General features: G+C 31.3%; 1 protein-coding gene across 1 annotated transcript; it reads left to right on the forward strand.

Annotated features, from left to right (window-relative positions):
• Positions 1–15,485: 15,485 nt before the first annotated feature.
• On the forward strand, positions 15,486–22,742 carry LOC125824079 (uncharacterized). Its single transcript, XM_049503432.1, has 9 exons — positions 15,486–15,669; positions 17,378–17,426; positions 17,572–17,660; positions 17,801–17,857; positions 17,951–18,013; positions 18,226–18,291; positions 19,572–19,658; positions 21,649–21,742; positions 22,087–22,742. The coding sequence occupies exons 1-9, from the start codon at positions 15,565–15,567 to the stop codon at positions 22,572–22,574; spliced, it is 1,098 nt and encodes a 365-aa protein (XP_049359389.1). The 5' UTR covers positions 15,486–15,564; the 3' UTR covers positions 22,575–22,742.
• The last annotated feature ends 744 nt before the right edge of the window (positions 22,743–23,486 follow it).

Raw genomic sequence — 23,486 nt, forward strand, 5'->3', positions numbered from 1 at the left:
ACTATTTGATATTTTTGGGAAATCAAATGAACATCAACTTGAGATATTAATTTTTTTAATAAATAAATAATAGATGGTGATGGGATAAATAAATTTTAAAATGCCGAAAAAAGTGAAGTAGAAAGTTCAGCCCTATCTTTTGCTTTACATATATCATTTTAAAGTTTCACATTTAAATGTATCATAAGAAAATATTCAAATGGAAAATACAAGGGGAGAATGTATCATATTGGACAACAATTCAACTTATTATATATACTTGAAAGGGAAAAATATTACACAAAATTATTCAGTTTGTTTGAGTGTTATTTCAAAATTAGCATACCAGAGTAATGGAGTTCAATTTGAAACTACACTTCTATTCCAATCACAGTGTCAAGAAACACATCTATTACTTCAAGAAAAGTATTTACAACTTGCAATAAACTTGATAATCTATACATAGTTCATATTGAATATAAGCAATTAATTTATTGTGTAACTATCTATGTCTTTGGAATTAAAAGAGATTTCAATCTAGTCATATTCCTCTATAGATCATTTGGCACAATATCCTTGAAGCCATATCAAAAGTTTATTAATTCTTGACTTCTTTTCCTGGTTCACTTCGCACACCAAGGTACGGTAAGATTTTTAAGGTCTTTATGTCCTTACAATGGCAAAATTTGAGTTTTGTCTTCGAGAGATGATATAATAGATCTTCAAGAGATTCTTTTATTGTGTACCTTCAACAATTCCAATAGATAAAACTTGTATGAATACTCAATTAACGTGTGTTATTTAATATGCACAAATAAAAACTTATAACAATAACTTTGCAAAAACATAAACAACAAAGTTTAAAGCATGTACTCAAAATCAACAATTAATAACATAAGCATAAATTAATGACTATAAAAAACATACCAGGATCTGTAACAATAGATAAAAATAGAAAGGAAAAAATCGAGTCCACTAAATGCACAGTGTCCCCTTAAAGAAATTATTCTCCTATAGTACCCGAGGTTTAAAGAAATAGATCATCTCTCAGGATAGAACGATTCTATTCAATATTTATTGATACAAAAACAATGGTGTCAGTGAGCCACTCAACAGGAGCAAAGTACACGAATATTTAATTGTACATAAGAAGAAGAAGTTCAAAATTTTCGTTGTTTTAAAATGAGAGGAAATCCCTCTATTTATAGACAACAAATGGTAGTGTGAACAAATGTTTATTATGCCTTATCAGAAAGGTCACAACTCTTTGGAAAAGTTACAACCCTTCAGAAATGTCACAACATTTCATAAAAGTCGCAACTCTTCATAAAAGTCACAATTTTTTCATAAAAATCACAATTTTTCATGAAAGTCACAAGTCTTCATATTTTATTCACACCTCTTAAAATCCAACAACGTGTACTTCAGATATCAATTGAAAGCTCTAATAAATGACATTGACCTTCAATCTATATTGTACTACTCCTAAACAAAAAAATGATTAACTCAAATCAGCAAGGATAAAGTAAAACTATCGAGAAACGGTAGACTAATGCATGCAACAATGCAAGTATATATAGGATTAACGGATAAGCATTCACAACTCCCAAATTAAAAAGAAAATTCTCAAGGTATAATTGTTACATGTACATTTGAGCAAGCTAACTCACATGGTTTGGCCCAATATTTCATTTTGGTACTAATTGGTTAAACTTAAGTTTGGCCTAGTATTCCAATCTGGCGATCAATTGCTTAAGTAAGTTCAAAGGGGGCCTGATATTTATACATATGGAAGATCTGATGGAGGCTTAATTGGTAAGGTGGTGGTGACGGTTGTGAAAGTTTATGAGAGGAGGGGAATGCTAATTTTGAAAATAAATAAATTAAAAGGAAATCCTTATTTGTGGTGGTGCCACGTAGGCAGGCCTAAGGTTCTCTTTATATATATATATATATATATATATGTGTGTGTGTGATAAGCCGAGGAGCTTTTTTTTTTTGGTTAAAAACATTATTAAACTATATCCCCATTTAAAATATATTATTAAATTATCACTCTTAACAAAAAAATCTTCTAAGTATTTAAAACTTACCAACTTATATCCCTCTATTAAAATTTATCAAAAAAAATAAAAAAAATTCCATGCAAAAACATATGCAATTCATACTATTCTCATCAAAAACTTTTTTCTATAATTTCTTTTATCTATTGGAAAGTATATACTCCTAGAAAAAATTAAAATTCTTTGAGATCCTTGTTTGCTATTAAAAGAATAATGTTAGGACGGTGTGGGTCGATCAGGAGACATGATCTTCTCTTTTTCTTTACTTAATTTCGCATCATCTTCACCTTATGCAAAGTCAAATGTTATTAGATCAATATTTTATCGGGGTAAACTAATAGTTGAGGTGATCAAAATTCAGCTGATTTTGATCTCTAGCACTCGAGTTTCCAGGTGCAGATTTAAGAAGGGTTATGGGGTGTCACGTGACACTACTTCCTCAAATTTTTTTACTAAATATGTATATATGGTTAAAAGAGAAAAACAGATAAAAAGATATATAATACAAAGTGACACTCCTTAAGCAAAAGTTGTGTGTAGCTTAGCTGGTAAGTCTTTGAATTTCTAAAATTGAAGTTGCGGGCTCAAACCTGCATAACCTTATTTTTATACAATTTTTTATTTTTATTTTTTTCCCTTCTTTCCCACTTTAGTAGAGAGTACTTATTATATTTTGAATACATTTTAGAAAAAAACTCAATCAAAATAAGTTATAAGTATTATTCTTTTATTTATTTTTTAAAGAAGTTGTATATATATATATATATATATATATATATGATGCATACGCCACTGTGAGTCTCGTTCTCCATTATTATAATTAAAAGTCTTCGATCGACACCACTTCTTGCAGATTCAATGAGAAGAAAACATTTTAGCTAGTAATTCTTTGATATCAAATAAATGAAAATAAAATTACTAATTAAAAGAATTGATTTATTGGAGTGATTTAGGGAGTTTTGTTGAGAGTAGTGTGAACTGTACATGTTTTTGTAAAGAATTTGTTAATTTTTGATGAATTTTAATAAAATGATGAAAGTTGTTGAAAATTTAAATAATTAAGGGGTGTAATTTAAGTTGAGGTATAGTTTAAGGATATTTTTAGCCAAAACCTCTAACCCCCGAGCATATTTAGTTATTTACTCTCATAAAATTTACTTAAGTGAAACATTTTTTTTATTCATGTCGGAGAGAAGAAGATCGTAAGTTGATTTGGAGTAGAGAAAATATGAAATGGAGGAAGAAGAAATAATCAGAGGAGTCTATAGAGGAGAGAGAAAGCTGAAAAAGGTTCTAGGTCATGTCGGAGAGAAGAAGATCGTAAGTTGTTTTGGAGTAGAGAGAAAACTAAAAGGAGGAAGAAGAAATAGTTGGAGCAGACTGTGGAGGAGAGAGAAAGTCGAAAAAGATTCTAGGTCATATTAGAGAGAGGATTTCAATGGTGGTTTGAGGAGAGATGATGTCGATTTTGGATCTTAGAGTATTTCTCCTCTGATTTTAATCGTATTCCTATCCATCAGCATGCATGGCAGCAACACTTAAAAATATATTTTACTTAATTGAACGTTTTTCAATTCTTTTCGTTTACCTAGTTTGGTTTGCTATTATTCTTGCTCTCTTGAGCACATATATATTTTCTTTTCTTCAGTAGCACCTTCATTTATTAACGCCCAGACTTCATTAGTTATAGGTCAATCCAAGACAACATTCCAAGATTAAAACTATAGGTCAAGAATTTCTAATCTTGGCTAAAAATGGCCGAATCTAATCTCCCACTATTATCAAATAATAGGCATGTACTTCTAATCTTGGGCTAAGAATGGCCTAAATCAACGCAGTAATGCAGTGTTCAAATTTTTCTTCACTAGTAGGGATAAATCTTTTCAACTCGAAAATACAAGGGACAACCATTACAACTGATTACTATACAAATGGTTGGGAAGGAAGCAACAACACAGTCTTTTGAAAGAGTACCAAAACTTCAACATTAATGATGCTTTAACAGTGGGTGGACACATTTTACAGAAAAATTCATTCTTTTTCAGGGAAAATCATAAAGATAGGTCAAAGCATGTGTATAATATAATTGTTGATGAATCTAAAGAAACACTTTCTGGACATAGTTATTATCAACCCAAAACAACCAATATTCGGAAAAAGGAGTTGCATGATAAACTATACGAAATAATTAATAAAGTAAAAGGAATAGGTTCCTTGAAGATGAGAGCAACAGTCTGATTCAGTTGTGCTTGAAAGTTAAAAGACTCGTTATTTCGTACTATATATTATCCAACGGATTCAAGCTATATTGTATTAATAAAAAAAATTACATCATCATCTTAGATTAACCGACTTAATTTTTAAATTAGCAAATCATGTTAGCAGTACATAGCATAAAATAAAAACTTCTAAAAGAATGATTATGACAAAAAAAAAAAAACCCCAAATACAACAATTTATTTTCCATTTCTAAATTATATGTTGTGTCTTTGATAGTAGGCTCAATTCATCAATGCATTTGGTTTCCTCTTATTTGGTAATGTATATAGGATGTTGAATGGGAAAATCTATTTATTAACAATTGATATAGTTTATAATTGCATGTAATTCTGATAATCATTTTTGTTTGTTGCCAGAAGAGAAATATGGTGGACAAGTATAAGGTTGCTCCAAATAAATATTTTAGTATAGTGGATTGATGAAGAACTAGTTGCACTCCGATCCTTGAACTATTTTGTTGAGATAAAATAAAAAAAAGATTATCCTAGGAACTGATACGATCACGTCGACACAAATCATTACATAATATTATAAAGTTATTTATATATAACGTACATCGAATTTTTTATTAGTACTGTTACATTTAAAATTAAAAATAATGAATTTCACATATTAATACTATTTTGTAATAGTAAAAATGAATCTGAATCAATAAAATGTTAGCATTTGTTTGTAACACATTACCTTTGATGTTGTTATAACAACTTTATTTATTACTAAGAAGATTTATGTAATGTAAGTCAAAGTTAGGAAATATTTATGTTGGAAAGATAGATAGATATATGTTTTTTAATTATATTCTTTTTGTACTCTTTTTTGAGAGATCTACCAATATAGAACTTACTTGCAAAGTCACTAATTAATACTACAATCCAATAACAATGTATTTCAATTTCATACACTAACAATATTAAGTTTTCCGATTCAATTTTTTAAATTGAAATTACAATGCAATGTCATCTTCAAAAAGATGGTAACTCCCACTTTTAAATAGAGGAAAATGGTCAAAACGACCCCTCAACTTTCATTTATTATCGTTAATATCAAGTTATTTATACCCTCACCGTCTATAAATTTGTTCCCTGTACCTCTCAATTGGATAAAAAATTTCAAATCAACAAAAATAACCCAATTTTACTTAAATTTCTTGATTTTAACCCAATCCGATCCATCTAATAATATAACTCATTTTTGTTCATCTTTTAAAGTCAACTAATAGATAAAAGGTGATGTGTATCTTTGACTTTATGTTTTCAAGAAGGAAAGGATGATAACAACATGAATATCATAGATCATATGAAAGCTTTAGAGGAGATTGATGAACACCAAATAAAGACAAATATTGTGTTGAAGTTCCATCAAGTGATGAAAAGAAGAAAGTGACCATGTGTGCAAATAATCATCTCATAAATTCAAAAAATCACAATATAAGGCAATCAAACAAAGTCTTTATCTCATTAAGGGTAGAATTGTCAAAGAAGTGTCTTATTTATTTCCTTAATATAAATAGTAGTTTTTATCATTTTGAAAGACATAGATTATAAAGATTATGATCAATTGAATATTTGAGAGTTTTGAAGCTTGTAGTTTCTAGGTGAACCCTAACATTAGTGTAGTGCAAGTTTGTAATTGAGGTTGAGTGATTATGGTGGATTTTCGATATTGCTTGTGTTAACTTCTTCTAGCTTAATCAATCATCAGTTATCCTCTTTGTGGATTCAATTTGGTTTTCCCATTTTGATTGAGTTTGAGTTATTGTTGTTTGATCAAATTCAATTGAGAGGTGAAGGTATAAAGTCCTTAATTTATTGCTCATAAATTCGATTAGATTTCGATTATTTCACATATGGTTTCTTATTTATTTCAATTGTCTCTTTGATCCTTATCATATATGTTGAGTCAATTCATCCATCATCAAGACAAATAAGAATGGGTTTAAGAGTTGATCCCTAGTGCAACCTCGTCACAACTAGAAAGTGCTCAAAGCCCCCATTCATTGTCCTTACCCGTAGCTTGGCTTCATCGTACGTATATATCTTTAATTACCCTAGTATATGCCGACGGCTTTAGCCTCCCCACGTCCACACATAGACGGACCCACATATAAAATTGGGGATGCATATGCACCCGTCAACTTCGAAAAAAATCATGTGTATATATGTATATCTATCTTTTGACTCTTGAGAAACTAACAGAAACTAGAGTATAATTAGCAGTGCACTCATAAAGAGCATATGAGTGTCTTGTGTGACTGGTACAAGCCAGAGGAACCACCCTTGAGACCAGATTTTGAATCTAGCTAAAACCCTTTTTGTAGTTTTTATTTTAAGTTTAACTTAGAGCTCATATTTGAATACACCCGAACTCTACAATTCCTAGGTTCCCTCTGCCTCCACACAGTCTCTCATAGAACAATCATAAGTTTTTTCTAGATTGATGAACACCTTGTGAATGTCTTTTTTCCTCCGCGTACTAACCACTAGTCTCCTAACCAGATCAATGACTTTTGTAGTTGAACGTCCCGACAACATAAAGCCAAATTGATTATCAGAAATAGACACGTCCCTCCTCACTCTCATCTCCGTCACTCCCAAACCTTCATAGTGTGGCTTAGCAACTTGATATTCTTCTAGTTATTGCAATTTTGAATGTCACGCTTGCTCTTATACAACAAGATCATCATACTCCACGTCCATTTCAATTATTTTTTCCATGACAATTTTCAAATTATTAAAACAAAAAAATAATACTATTTAACGAAATATACACATGCTACTAAATAAACATGACAACCATCCAAATAGAGCTACATAAACCACTTGTTAATATAAAAATATGCGAGGTATTTTAAATAATAAAAGTCTAAAAAATAAGCACTTTAACGAGAACAAATTCACTAATATAATGGAATCTGAAAAAACATCAAGACCTTGGGGAGGAAACCCTAATGGAATCTGAAGCCTCCTATCTATCGCCAAAACGTAGCAAATTTTTGATGCAAAATTCATGCTATGAAATTCCTATTTTGCCCGTAGAACTCATCAATGAAATTATCTTAAAGTTATCAGTGACATTCCTCTTACGATTCAAGTGTGTTTCCAAATCATGGTATTGTTTAATCTCTAGTCGTAAAAATTTGTCAACGACCATCTCAACATATCTACTAATAACAAAGATTGCAATCACCATAGACTCATGGTGAGATATAAATATCCTTACCATAATCTTATGGACTGCTCCGTTAGCTCTTTTTTATCTTATGAAAAATTCCCAAAAGTCCATTTTGGTTTTCGGTTCTGTCAATGGGTTGATTTGTTTTCCATTAATAAAGACTTTATTATATGGAATCCATCAATTAATAAGTACAAGAAATTTCGAGATTCTAGATCTGATTACTATGTTTGGTATGGTTTTGGATATGATCAGTTTCATAATGATTACAAGATATTGGTATACAATCATTCTGAGATGAGAATATATAGTTCCAATACTAATTCATGGAGAATTTTAGTAGATGATGTTCCATGTGTGGGGTTATTTAGAAAGTATAATGGTATTTTTGTGAATGGAAAGCTTTATTGGGCGAATTATCCTTCTAAGGTTCTTCATACATATAATATATACCATAAACATAGTATATCAATTTCATGAATTTTCTTCATTCTTCTTCATATCAAATGAAGGTGAATTCTTGTTTGAGTATAATAATTCAACTTTCATGATTTATGATACAAAAGATGACTCTATGAGATATCAAGAGTTACCTACTATTGTTTCTTCTCGGAGGTAAACATCTACGTTGAAAGCCTAGTTTGGCCCTTTTGCCGGAAGGAAAGGATGCAACTATGGGTAAAACAACTACTAAGGCTAAAAAAAACAACCATGGATGCAACAACTTCAAAGGTTGAAAGACGAGAGGGAGTTGCTCAAATGGTAAGCACCCCTCACTTCCAACCCAAAAGTTGCGAGTTCGAGTCACCAAGAAAGCAAAAAGGGGTGAGAGTTCCTAGGAAGGGTAAAAAAAAAAGTATTTAAAAAAAAAAAAAAAAAACTTCAAAGGTTGAAAAAACTCATAGGAAACACCAATGGTGAATTTAATAGATCTCTTTGACACATTTATATTAAGTGCACTTAATTTGAGTATAAGAAAAGTTATAAATCAAAATTTTAGTGTCACCTTTCATATTTTTGTAATTGTAGTTTATAGCTATACTATTTCGTATGACATAAATTCTCTAGCTTTCATAGAGAACGTTTGTTAGTAATATTTATTTATATTGGTAAAAGTAATTTTCAGTTAACAAGATATTAGTAATTTGATTGAAATACACTAACGTCAATCTTGATTCAGTTAACTAGTTATTAAGTCCTAACTGCTTCTTTATTGGAATCTTCTTTTATTCTTAAGGCTTAAAATTAGTTATGCAATTGGATTTAGAGCTTGTTTGACATTGACCGCTTATTTTTATAAGTATTTTTTAAAAATAGCTTTTTAAAAGATAGAAACAGAAATAATTGTTCTATTGTTGTAAAGAAGTTAAAAAAAATTGCTTCTTAAAAAAAGCAGGAGCAGAAGATTAATTTTTCCAAGATCAAAATATCCCTTTCATATATACATATTTACCAATAGATCTCTTATTAATTAATTAGCATATCTCATAAGATTGGTTAAGTTTCATTTAAGAATTCTATATTTTATTTTTATATAATAAATTTTTATATTTTATTTTACGTTTATTTATTATTATTTTATTTATTATATTAGTATTGCTTTGCACAAATAGAAAAAAAGATAACAACAATATTTTTGCAAGATTAAAAAAATAATTAAAGATTTCAGTGCTCCATAAAAGGTATAATATTGATTGAAGTAAAAATTAAACTAATATTTTAATCGATATTAAAAATATTTTCTCTTTATAAAATAATTGATGCTTGCCTTTTTTTTCATAGTTACTCTCAAAAACACTTTTAACAAATATTTGTGGTCTACAATTTGCTTAGGAAAAACATTTTTCAAATGAAATAGCCAAACATAAATCTAATTTTTTTTTAAATAGTGTTTTTTCATCAAAATAAATATTTCCAACATACAATAACAATGTCAAACAAACTCTTAATACAATAAATAGAGGAGTGGTTTTGCAAGCCATTTATACAAGATTATAATTATAATGAGTGGTTTATTTATACAAGAAGAATAATAATGTGGAAATTATATATTATAAAATGATCAATAATAATTGGAATTGATATGCACAATTTGCTTGCTCCTAGGTGTTTCTCTTCTTTATATAGTTACTATAAGCGATACGAAAGAATCATGATATGATATCATAATATGAAATTATGAGATAAAGTTAAAGTTTTGTTTGGACATGCGATATAGAATTTTTGTGTTGTATATTTTCTCATAAACATAAGAACCTCATAAGTTGTAAAACTATTAAAATAGCCCAAACTATTATTCAATCTTACCAAATAAACAAACATCTATAAAATTGCATAATAAATTATTACATAGCTATTTGTTCTCCATTTAAGTAACTGTCTCATCTAACTTTAATTTAATAAAAAAAAATTGAACATAAATTGTAGTGTACTAGTCTTTAATATAATCCTACAACATAGTACGGACCATCTCTTCACATTGAACTTGCATATTTCGATCATATGGCCGAAAAGACGAATCAACATTGTTACTTTAAGTCATTTGTTGATCAATATACTTCGCAACTATATTTTCATGCTGATCATAGACCATAAATATTTTATCACTCCTTTGATATTCTCGGAAATAATTATGTAACAATGTACAAGCTATGATAATTTTCACTTGTGTCAATATCATAATGGTTCATGCATAGTTTCACTTGTGTGCAATTACACATTTTCAATAATTTTGTGCTGAAATCAAACATATTGAAAATAGTGATTATCAAACATACATCACCAATTTTGTCATTCTTCATATTAAATTGCTTTAAACATTTTCACATGTAGCCGAATAGATGCTTTTTTATTATGAAAACCAAAAGGGTATCACTCCCTCCGTTCTTATTTATATTCATCAAATCAATTCCTACTTTATCATTTATATTCACCAAATTTAAAGTAATAATAAATTTAATGTTGGTGAGAATAATAAAATTTAAAAAGTAATGATGTGATTATAAATTTTATTTACATATGAAATAAATGGTTAGTAAATATAAATGTTTAACAAAATATAAACTTGTGGGTCAATTTTGTATTTAAAAATGCATAATACATAAATATGCCCTTTAACTTGGCTTCAAATCACATTTATGCCCTTCAACTTTGGGTGTGCACAAGTAGACACTTAAACTTGTATAAAGTTGAACAAATAGACACAAATGTTCTACATGTCATTTTTTGTCCTACGTGTATTGTACCATGTAGGACTCGTCTGTTTACTTGTTCTACTTTATACAAGTTTAAGTATCTACTTGTGCATATCCAAAGTTGGAGGACATAAATGTAAAATGAAGCCACGATAAAGGGCACATTTATGTATTATGCCTTTAAAAAATCCCAAATCACGATATGGAATTCCTAAATCATGATTTTTGGAGAATATGAGATTCCATGTCATGATATGAAATCATGAGATGAAATCAGCATAAAATCGCATGTCCAAACGTTGATTCCATCTCACGATTCCATATCGTGATATGGTATTGCATATCAAATTCGTAGTTAATTTGAAGTAATTTAAAGTAAAAACGGGTCTATCAAATTTTTGTGATTTTGAAATTAAGTATGTCTTTTAAGTTTAGTTTTGATATTTTTAGTTTATAAAATATTTTTTAGTAGATTTCATTCGACATATTAAAAATCACAATAAAAGAAAGAATTGCACATTTTAGGATATAAACTAAATAATTTGTACATATTTAATGAATCGCTAATATAAAAGCAACTTTTACTCGAGTTTTGTTGGCTATTATTTTTGAGTTTTGAAGGTTGTGGTTGGCAGAGGTGGATTCGGGATTCTAGTTCTTTAATTTACTTGGTTCTAAACTAAATAATTGTACATATTTAATGAATTTCTTAAGATGTATACAAGGTTTAGACTAAAAAGTTGAGTTCGGACAAATCTACAAGCTCTACACTAGCTCCTCCCTAGTTTGTCCTAATGGATGGCCCAAGACAGATTTCGCAATCATTATATCATATATCATATCATACTAGCAAAAAGTAGGAAGCAAAAACGTTAAAAGTTGAATGATTAAAATAGCCTTAAAATGCATTGTTTCCTTAACATTAATGTTAAAATTTCATTATATTGCGATGAGTAATTAGTAGTATCAGTTTCTCATTATGTCTAACAAATCCCTGTAAATTCTATCATCTCCACGTTTATGTGGGAGAAATGGAACGTGATTGTTTGGTCTCATACAATGCAAACTCGTTAATACATGAGCGCTTGATGATTTCCAGCGATCTATATGAGGCTAAGGTGAACTATAGATTCATTTTGTCGCTCAACTTGGTTAAGATATGAACTTGCCTGAACTGTGGGTATGGTTAAATCTAATTTTGTTCTTGTTGTAATATCTTCTACATGAAGCGATGTTTAATTGAATTATTTAAGATAATAGAATCTTGATATAACGGCTCAAACTAATTAGTGACCTAAAATAAAAAATAAATCGGAGACTTAATTTTTAATATTTTTTATATTTGAGATTCAAAGTTATTTCTTTATTTTTAATAATGGTCTTAAACTAAAGATATATATTTATATACCAAAATATTTTTTAATCTTGTCGTCTTAAACATATCATGTGGAAGTTAATTTTAAAAATTGATCCAAAAAAAGAAATATTCTTTAATGTTTCAAAACAAACTAAAAAAAAGATAATTAAATTACAAAATATAGTATAATATTTTTATTATTACTAAAAATTTGAACCGTTCGAATTTAGGGCCTAAGACATATGCCTCAATTTTAAAGGCATTAAGCCGCCCTTGTTTATGTTTTTCACATGTGAGCTAAATAACTATATATTTTGGTTTTTAGGTTTGCCAAAAATGTGGTTTGCTGGGATATGTGAAAAAATGGAGAAAATATAAGGACTGTAAAATGCCTTATGCATTAAAGCTCCTAATCCAGGTTAACTGTTGAAATTCTTTATTGAATGTTTTCTTTTGCCCTCAATGAGGAGCGTTTATAGCCATGCTGTATGTTTATAGTCATGGTTTATGATATGTGTAAGACAACAAGTTTAAGAAGACTTATAACTATACAAATGATATTTTTAAGATATTAATTCTCGAAAATCTTCATTTTTTTTCCTAAACTCTGTAACGAGTCAAATTTTCTAAACTCTGTAACGAGTCAAACTACATCAAGTCAACTATGAGAATTTATGTAGTAATATTTTTTTTATTTTCTTATATCTGAAATTCAAAGTTTTTTTTTTCTTTTTAATAACAAAGCTTTATTTTTTCTATGTCTTAAACTAAAGATATATATTTATATACCAAAATATTTTTTAATCTTGTGGTCTTAAACATATCATGTGGAAGTAAATTTTAAAAAAATTGATCCAAAAAAAGAAACATTCTTTAATGTTTCAAAACAAACTAAAAAAGACAAATAAATTACAACATATAGTATATTTTTTTTGCTAAAAAGGTTTATTATAATTTTATTATTACTAAAAAAATTGGGCCTTTCAATTTGGGAAATTACAACTTGACGTTTGTTCGATGTGCAAAAATAAGGAAAATATAAGGACCGTAAAGAGAGCGTTTATAGCCCTGCTCTATGATATGTGTAAGATCACAAGTTTCAGAAGACTTATAACTACACAAATATAATGATATTTTTAAGACAACAATTCTCGAAAATCTCCCTTTTCATGTAACGGGTCAAACTACATCACGTAAAATGTAAAAGGAGTATGTTTTTGAGAATTTCTTTCATTTGCAAACACACCTATTACACTTCAATTTTTTTTTTGCAATTTTTACATGATTTAAATATATTTTTTAAAAATAGTTAATGATGTGGTCGAATTATATTTGGTCGAGTGTAAAAAATAGTTTATAAATTCAAAAATTTTATAATTAAAAAAAATAATGGCTTGAATAAGCACTTAGTTAAACGACAATGACATAGATGAACTTTTTTCTCAAAAGACTGATAATATTCGAGCTCTTTCTCTTAATAAAAAGACTTTAAAAAAATAAATCTCCAAGGCCCAAGTTATCAATTTTCTAAGTTTTAAAGTAAAACTTTGCCTAATATATTAGTTAGGATTTTGAATAAACTAGTCAAGTTTTTTAAAACAAAATTGACGTTAGTGTATTTCAATCAAATTACTAATATCTTGCTTAACTGAAAAATACTTTTATTTACCAATATAAATAAATATTAGTACTAACAAACATTATCTATGAAAGCTTGAGATTTTATGTCATAAATAAAAAATTAAGTATGCAAGAAGTTTGTGTCGCGTTCATCTTTTTCGTTATAGTAATTTATAGCTATATTATTCTTATGACATAAATCACTAGCTTCATTGATAAACATGCAAGAGTAGTAATTAATAGTTGTTTATTTCAGTAAAACATATTTTAAGCTAAAAAGATGTTATTGAAATACACTAACTTGAATCTTGTTTTTATAAACTTTGTTCAATAATATGAAAACTTGACCAACTTAATTCAAAGTCCTAAATGTTAGGGAAAGTTTTATGGAAAACTTAGGAAATTGAAAGAAAAAATTGGATATTTAGAAAGAAGATTTCTTAAATTCTTAATCTAACCATTCAAAGATAAAGTTAAAGTCTATTTATTTATTAATTGGAAGATCAAATAATGAATAAATTCCATCCTTTCAGAATGTTTAAATCAATTTTGGTCTTCGAGGTAAAACTAAGGATGATAAATAAGTTTAAATAAGTTAAAGAAGGATATGGTAAAACATATTCAAATTGTTCAGTAGTTGTATTTTAAGTTGTGAAATGATGTTAGTTATAAAAATTAAAGTCAACAAAAGCTATCGCAAATTACTTTCATAATCATTCAGAAAATCACATCAAATGTCTTAGAAGTCGGTTGATGGAGTTATATTATATATGTGTACATGTGAGCTTTCCTTGTTGGAATTAGTTTTGTTTTGTTATTGCCACATACTAAGAGTGACATAAAAATCTTCTTGAATAAATTGTCATTGCTTAGTTAGCTATTGATACGTTGTCGCCTTGCTGATGCCTTAGGAGCTTTGTAATTAGTTGATTAGTATTTCATGTTGATATGGACAACATAACAATTAAATTGACGTAGAAATCATGTGATTATAATAACGCCTATAAATATGCTGCCTATGAGCCTTTGACGTATCTTGATGCCTATAGATAATTACGTAAATAAATAATTATATACTAATGACAAAGTGATTTTGAAGACCCATGTAGTTGACTCTGTTTGTTAGTTGAATTCTTCTATTAATCACTTTGCCAATTAAACCGTTAAATTCATGAGAACACAATATTTAAAACTCTCTCACTATTAACTGAATTTATGTGATATTAATATTGCTTAGTTGGAAAAATATGTGATTGCATGTATTTGAAAGCGAGCAAATTGTGATTCAAAAGCGGGTAAAATGTTGTGTTCTAATAAATTTAAAGATTTAATTAAAAAATTGAAGAGTAAGAGAGTTTAACTAACAAACATAACCAAGTATAGGCAGAGACGGACCCACACCTATAGGTAGTGGCGTAGCCACAATGTGGTTAGGGTGTCCAATTGGACACCTGGACACCCTTTATCGAAAAAAATATCGTATATACAAATAAAATGATACACGAAATGATTAATAACATATTTTGAACACCCTTAACATAGCAAGTTGTTATAGCCATTGGTTTCACCTCCTTGGAATGAGGTTCTATTTTTTGAAAAGAACTTTTATTGTAAAATTCATGGCTCTGCCACTATCTATAGGAGGGTGCACGTGCCTCCATTAGCTTCGGAAACAGTGCACCCATAAGAAACATAGGAGTGTCTTTGTGCTATTGGCACTAGCTAGAGAACCACCCGTAAAATCAGGTTCGAATATAGCTAGTATTAATGCAGCTGAAATCTTCAAATCACGAGTTCGTCTTTGAATACAAGTGTCCCAATCATTCCGACTACAATAATATGTGTCAATTGACTTAATTAAATGCCAAATCTTAGTGAAGGAGAGTTGTGACTTGTGAGTATGACGACCCGTATCGCTCCGGGTGTGGGAGCAAACCTTCTCGGCCAACACTCGGCGGAGCGCAACCAAGACGCCACTGCCTATGTCGGAAACCTCGACCCTCAGGTATCTCTCCTTCCTTCTAATCCTCCTAGGGTTTCGCTTTCTTGACGCTTCTGTCCAGTTTCCAGTATCTGGAATGGGACTAGTTATGAAATCCTACTAACAGAAAGAAATGGAACAGCTGATTCAATCACAACACAAATAGTCACTGTTACTGGCAGAATGTGTAAAAAGTTTTATCTTTGTACCCTTAAATTGACAAAAGCTTCTCGAAAGATGAGAAGCAGAGTCAAATACTTCATCCATTCACTTTTACTTGTCAGTTTTTTGCTTTGTGAGTGTCAATTTGACTAGATAAGCTGAAGCAGATAAATTCAATGTTTTAAATTTAAAAGTTTAGATGTTCGAAAACTATATGCAAAATACTATAAGTTGCAGTACTTTTAATATTAATATGAATATGATGAGAAAGTACATCTTAAAATATTGGTTAAAATACATACAATTTGATGCTCGATATATTTCCCACTAAAATGGTTCAATTCATTTTCAATTTGCCGAAATTGACTGGATTAGTTGTTTCTTCTTTTGACTTTATGCTAATAGATTAGGTGATTTCCTGTTCCAATTTGATAAACCTGGGTATGACTAGCTTCCTTCTATAAATCAAACGTTTGTGTAATAGTTAATGCCAAATTAATGATGTCAATGTACGAGAAAAGAGTGGGGGTAATTGGATAGAAATTGGTTAATTATATGGTGATTAGCTCCTCATAGATAACGTTCAACCACCTCTTTATTAGTTGACGAGCGTGCAAGCGGACCCGGACACCATGGTTATATTTGATAAAAGAGTTGCAATTTCAACCATTTTAACATTCGTTTTGAAGCCTTTTCAAAGTTGCAATTCATATGTCAATACTTACATGATTAATGTTCATTTAAGAATTTTCATGGAACCACAATTTTTTTATTGCCAAGCTAGAATAACTTGATACGTCATTACCTAGATATAGGCACTATAAAATGTTGACTCTCCAGATGATTGTATAGCAACACTACGTTTTTAGGTAAAGTCTATACCTAACACGAAGTCCCCATCACAATCTGGTAATGGATATTTTCCTCTGCCTTATTCCTAGTTGTTCCCAGCAAAACTAGAGTTGTTCTCCAATCCAAGTCGTCTTAGAATTGTGGTATGAAAATGAAAGCAGACCAACTGCATTCTTAATACCCAAACGATATTCTTTCCCCAGTTATGGATCAGCTGGCGATTGACATCTTATATAGAACAAAATGTTCAATGTTATCTGGCATCTATAATATCAAAATTTCCCCCTTTAATCTTACTATGTCTTTGCTGAGTGCTAGTGAATTCCTTGTTCTAGTATTGGTTTAACATGTATGTTTTTACTAATATGTCCATAGCATATATATAGCTATGTGTCTGCTCGTCTGTTTGGTGAGGGTTTATGCCTTGACTCCTGTGTCTCTATGTGGATATGCCTCAATAGGTTTTTGAATATTTTGGATATTAGTCACTTTAAAAACTTTGCCTCATTGTCTATTATTACTACCTCTGCAGTTTCTCGCTGTTTTTCCCCTTTGCAGCTAACACTATATTTGATGCTGGTGTCCCCTTTCACTAGCTCCTTCCTGATTCTCCTTCTGTTTTTTTATATCTTGTTGCTTTCAGGGTTGAAGTGACTCAGAAAATTGAGATTCTTTTTTCTTGATTCAGGTTACTGATTTGTTTTTTTTTTATTGGTAGATTACTGAAGAGTTGTTATGGGAGTTGTTTGTTCAAGCAGGTCCAGTAGGTATGTCTAAATTTTTTACTGAACAGCTGGCTCTTTAACATCCTCTTTGTTTTTAAAATTTTCATCGGCATCCTCTTAGCCTTTTTTAAACTTTTGGGAAATTTAGATTCTTTTAAATCTCACTTGTTGCCTATATAATTTGCAGTCAATGTTTATGTTCCCAAGGACAGAGTTACTAATGCTCATCAAGGATACGGTTTTGTGGAATTCCGAAGTGAAGAAGATGCTGACTATGTAAGTGTTGGTTGTTTTTCCATTTACACTAATTTTATTTGCTGAAGTCTTGTTATCTGTTATATTTTATTTTTTTTGGACATGGATTTAAGTTTTGATATTCTTGCTGTCTCTCTCTCTCTAAAGCATTACCGATGCAGGCAATAAAGGTACTGAATATGATTAAACTTTATGGGAAACCAATACGGGTGAATAAGGTAATGCTATGACATTGATGCATCTCCCTTGCTATAGTGATTTTTCTTACATATTTTACATTTTATTTAATCTAATAATTTATCCTTGTACAGGCATCACAAGATAAAAAGAGTGTTGATGTTGGTGCCAATTTGTTTGTTGGGAACCTTGATCCGGTAAGCAATAGATATCTTTGATAGTATTTTACAAACTCTTTTCCTTTTTGAGAAAGATTTACAAACTCTCGTACTATTCTCATTCAAATGTGTTTCGATGTCGACATTGGATAGCAGCTTTTATTTAGGTGTATGACATCACTTGCATATATAACCTTGTTCATGATAGCACTTTTGGTAACTTACAAAATCCTTTTCGATCTTATATGCAGGATGTAGATGAGAAGCTTCTATACGACACTTTCAGCGCTTTTGGAGTTGTTGTTTCAAATCCAAAGGTTGAAGTCATTTCCCTTCTATTTTCATATGATTCATGATTCTTCATTTTGCTGCTTTTTAAGATGTGTGTAAATTTCCTACTTAGTCAAGAAAAAAGGGGGTTTATTTTTTGCTTATTAATTCCCGCCTATTTTGTATCCATGCTTCAGATTATGTTATGAAATTATAGCAATCTGCTAGTGTGTATTGTATTCGTACATCCTCTAGCAAACATCTTTCCCTTTGAAGTAGATTCCTCCAGGTTCTCTATTGTCCTTCCCTTTCTTTTTCGGGGATAGGGGGGTGGGGGAGGGGCGAAAAAGTATGGTTCCTTGCAATGTTATTAATGATTGTCCTCCTTACTTAGCATAGAGATATTGACCTAATGGCTAGTGCACTCTGATTTAGTTGAATATTGAGCCTTTTTTTGTTCATTTAATAATCAATATGGATCATTCAAATTATTCCCTCCAAAACACATAGCACTAGATGATTATCAAAAAACTGTATGTGGTTCACTTTTTCACCACCTTGCCTTGCCATCTGTAGGTGGTCCACTGTTACACCACCTTGCCTTGCCATCCTATTTCTGCATCACTTCAGACAGCCCCTCATTACTTTGTTATCCATCATATTAGTAAGTGCTTCTGGTATTAATATGATGAACATGCATCTAATATTTGTCTCCTTCCCATAAAAATATTTTGAGATGTTGATCCATTACATCTAATGCCTTGCCTCTACAACCTTGTTATCTGGTCAAAAGCACCTTAACAAATGTCTTACTGTTGTTTCCCACTGGACTCATTAATATAAAGTCTTTGGTTTTTAATGTTCTTTGGGATGAGTGCAATAAAAAATAGATTGGAACTTCTAAATACTTTACCACGTTTTAGCATTGGTGAAATAATGGCCTTTTTGAAGCCACCAAGATAGCCTTTCCTCCCGCACAGCTTTTAAGAACCTCCCAGACTTGCTAGTTAACTCCGTCTCTAGCTCATTTCCAATATTTCTTCTTGCTCCTCAAACTTCCCTGAATGCTTGGCGAAATCAGGAAAAACTTTATCCTTCTCCTGAATGGCTGGCAGCTCATCCATCAAACTTATCCTTTTTGTATGAGAATTCATTTAACCAAACATGCTAGACCAGCTTGAATGACAAACTATGCATATATATATATATATAAAAAAATTTTGGTAAGTTACAATGCATACATACATTTTACTAGGACCACATAGGTTACTTGCCATTTACAGGTGATCTTCATTGTTATATCTTAATGTATTATCTTTTCTTCCAGATAATGAGAGATCCCGAGACAGGGAACTCCCGTGGTTTTGGTTTCATTAGTTATGATTCATTTGATGCCTCTGATGCAGCAATTGAGGTAGACTGTCCTTTTACCTCTTTGCTTACCAATCATAACTTGAACAGCTATATGATATGTTGCGATTTACAAGTCCAGAGAAGTTCAAATATAAGTATTAGCTATTGCTTTGACTTGGAGCTTGTGATGTGTGTGAAGATCTGTCTTCTTTTTAAGTCTGGATTATAAGTTAAGATACATTTCTAATCAGACTTGAGAGGATAAGCTATTTGCATGATATGGAGGTTATGCTGTGTTAGAAATGGAGTATTTTCCTGTCTGGTTTGTACTATTATTTAATCTGGTTTAATCATAATACAATCACAACATTGGTGCTTCCTTTCAATGTCTGAAAGACAAGTCAAATGGTTAACCACTTGACTTAAGTAGCCAAATGGTTAAGTAGTTGCCGCAATCAATTGTTCTATATGATTTGAGATTGTCTCCAAGTTAATGATAAAAGGGTTGAGTTTGGAAACCTTTTGCCCCAAATTATCCGTGTCTGACTTTGTATAGGAGATGGAAGCTTGTGTTTCTTTAAAAATTGTGTAATTGAACAATCAGATATAGTAAAAGTTGTACCCCTCAAGTATAGTTAGGTATGCATGTATATACGTTAATTGTTATTATGGATCACAGTTGTGACTAGTGTGTAAATACTTTGAAACATATACATGTTTCGTTTGCGTCCCCTCCCCTTAGCCTCAAAGTTTGCATATCTGCTTTAAGGTTTTAGTATAATAGTAGTGTCCTCGGGACAAAATAACTTTAGTTTTACCTTGCTTATATAATACTCCCTCCGTTTATGTGTCTTAGTTTGATTCGGCATGGAGTTTAAGAAAATGAAGAAGTCTTTTAAATCTTGCAGTCTTAAACTAATGATTTGTGTAATGTATCAAAATCTTAAATATGCCATGTAGGATGTCAGGTGTGAAATTTTACTAAATATAGAAATTGACATTCTTTTTGAAATAAACTAAAAAAGAAAGTAACACAAACAAATTGAAATGGGGGAATACATTATTCTTGGATTAAGTGCTAAAATTCATTGAGTCTCTACGTCTTTCCTTTTTCCTTTCCTTCAGCACCTCTCCTTTGCCTCAGAGTTTGCATCTCTGCGTTAAAGGTCCTAGGATTATAGCTTGACCTTGTATCTAAGGGACAACAACTAAAAGGAGAGTTTTCTCATCTAATATTGGGCAGTCTTGAGTTTAAATATCAGTTGAGGGATTAGGAAGGTCACGTTTCTGATGGTTGTGGTAGAAACAAAAATGAAGAAGTTGGAAAATTAGTGTACAGGATGCAATATGAGTAATACCACAGAAGTCAGTACATAGGATCTGCAATCAATTCCTGACAGCATCTATGGAGAATCATTCTGATATGCATATTTTGGACAGTTTGCTTAGAATTCATAGATGTTTTGAAGACAGAATTATCAGTTTCTTTTGTGAATTTCAAATTTTTGCAGAATTTGTTTTTGTGGTGCGAGTATCTGGCTGTATATGAGTGTGAGCAACTGATGGACTTCCTAGATTCCCTACATTTTTAGGGATTCTGATACATATTGTGAAACCTTATGAGGCACCCTCTGGGTGCTGTGGCAGTCTGATAGCAATAAAATATCACTTACAAAAATAGTAGTGTGCAGGATGCATCTTCCAAGCGTTGAATATCTTATCTCAGACAAGTTTAAGTGGTCAATGTGATGATTTGAACTGTTTATTATTCTAGTGCCTAATTTGTAACTTGATCTAATTGGCACCACTAAACCAGCTTCTTGAAGTCCTGTTAAATATGAGGACCCTGCTATTGGTAAAGATACAACTTCTCCCATGTGGTGTACTTGAGTTCAAACTTTGCATCTTCATCTGACATTTACTAGTTTACATGTTTGGAGAACTCTGGATTTTTAATGTACTGTTGCTTTTGAGGTTTCAAATCCTTAGTCCATGCCAGATGCTTTCTAGCTGATGAATCTGGACTGACTTCCAACTTGGCGTTTCTGCAGGCAATGAATGGTCAATATCTTTGCAACCGCCAAATTACAGTGTCCTATGCCTACAAGAAAGATACTAAGGGGGAACGTCATGGCACCCCTGCTGGTAAGAGTTTATGTTTATGATAAAGAAGTTGAGAATGCTAGGATGTGGATACTGTCTTTGATCAAGATTGTTGAACTCTGTTATGCTTGTGCGATCACAATTTGGAAATGTCATTTGAATTCAAGTAGTGATTTGGAACCAAAAGCCTGTAGAAGACTCGGTATTTTGAAATCCTTCAAAGTGGGTAACAAAGGGAATGAGTGAGGTGTTTATCAAAATGCACGAGTTGCTATTATATGTCTTCTCGGTGTTTTGAATTTCAGGAGCCTTATTATCTTTCTTTTTTTAATTGTGTAATCATTACTTTTCTAATACAATTCTGATTTGTTGTGGATGATATGCAGAGAGGGTTTTAGCTTCCAGTAACCCAGGTACCCAGAAAAACAGGCCTCACACCATGTTTGCAAGTGGACCCCCAACACTTCCCGGTGTTCCACAAGCCAATGGTGCGGTTGGTGCTCCCATTCCCCCACGGCCTTTTGCAAATGGTCCTATGCCTCCAGCTCCTGTTCCAGCAATCCGGCCACCACCTATGCAGCCTAATGTCTACCCACCAATGCAGATGCCTCCACCACAAGCTTGGCAGGGACAGCCTATGCAACCAGGTGCAGCTGGCATTCCGCAGCAGCAAATGCAATTCATAGGAATGCCACCTCCGCCTCCCCCACAAATGGCTCCACCTCTAAATAGGCCCCCTCCACCACCAGCTGCAATGGGTGGTAATGTTTGGCGTCCGCCACCACCACCACCACCTCAGCACTTTAATGGTGGTCACCATGCTATGCCCCATATGTCGATGCAGCCACCCCCTCCACCACCTGCACCCGGTTGAAAATTTGGAACCCCAAATTTTGTATTAGCTTTGATGTATTCATTTCTGGGATAACATGTTTTTATACTAGTGCATACTCTGTAAAAAAGTGTAACGTTGAAATTTCAAAGTTTATGCCGAGGATTGGTTTGATATGGAACTAACTTTTGCTTTTGACCTCTGTTATCGGAGACGATATGTCCGGTATGATTGTTGAATTCTGTGAAAATGCCATATACATGTTAAATTACACGATAGTGTAATTTTTTTTGTAATATATATATATATATATATATATATGCAAGTTGATGATTTAAAATTAGATACTAAAATTTAATTTCAGTTTAGTGAACCCTCCTTTGCTTTTTACTTGTTCAAGATACTAAAATTAGATTTTTCTTTTTATTTATCCATTTTAGTTAATGAAGAATTATAATTTCCTCTCAATATTAGCCTTATTACATATAACTACTTCCTTTAGTTCCTTTTACTTGTTCTTACTAAAATAGTTGAAACGAGTATATTTTTTTCATTTGCCCTTAGTGGTAAAATTAATAAACATTGAATAACTAGTGCAGAAATCAATGATTCAAGGGTTAAGGTTGACATTTGCAGCAAGTTGAGAAGTTGATGTACGAATATAATATTCCAACGAAGGGGTGTAAAATGACAACCCTTGACAACGGTGGCTCCACCACTACTTCCACCTTTCTAAAGAGGTCCTTCATGTGTGCAACTATCACCTTCGCCAGATTTGATTATGTTTAGAGTAGACTGTAGAGTATCGGAATGGACCAGTGGACTCAAACAAGAGCTAGATTTTGAGGTTAAGTTAGATCTCTATGACCAGTGTCATAACTTAAAAATGGTATTAAAATAAGGTTCCTCTCCATTTGGACTTCCGATCAATGCTCCAATTGGGCCTGGGTGTGA

Source organism: Solanum verrucosum, unplaced genomic scaffold (genome assembly GCF_900185275.1).
Source record: "Solanum verrucosum unplaced genomic scaffold, falcon-dt-bn FXZP01000125.1, whole genome shotgun sequence".
In the NCBI taxonomy this organism is placed as follows: domain Eukaryota; kingdom Viridiplantae; phylum Streptophyta; class Magnoliopsida; order Solanales; family Solanaceae; genus Solanum; species Solanum verrucosum.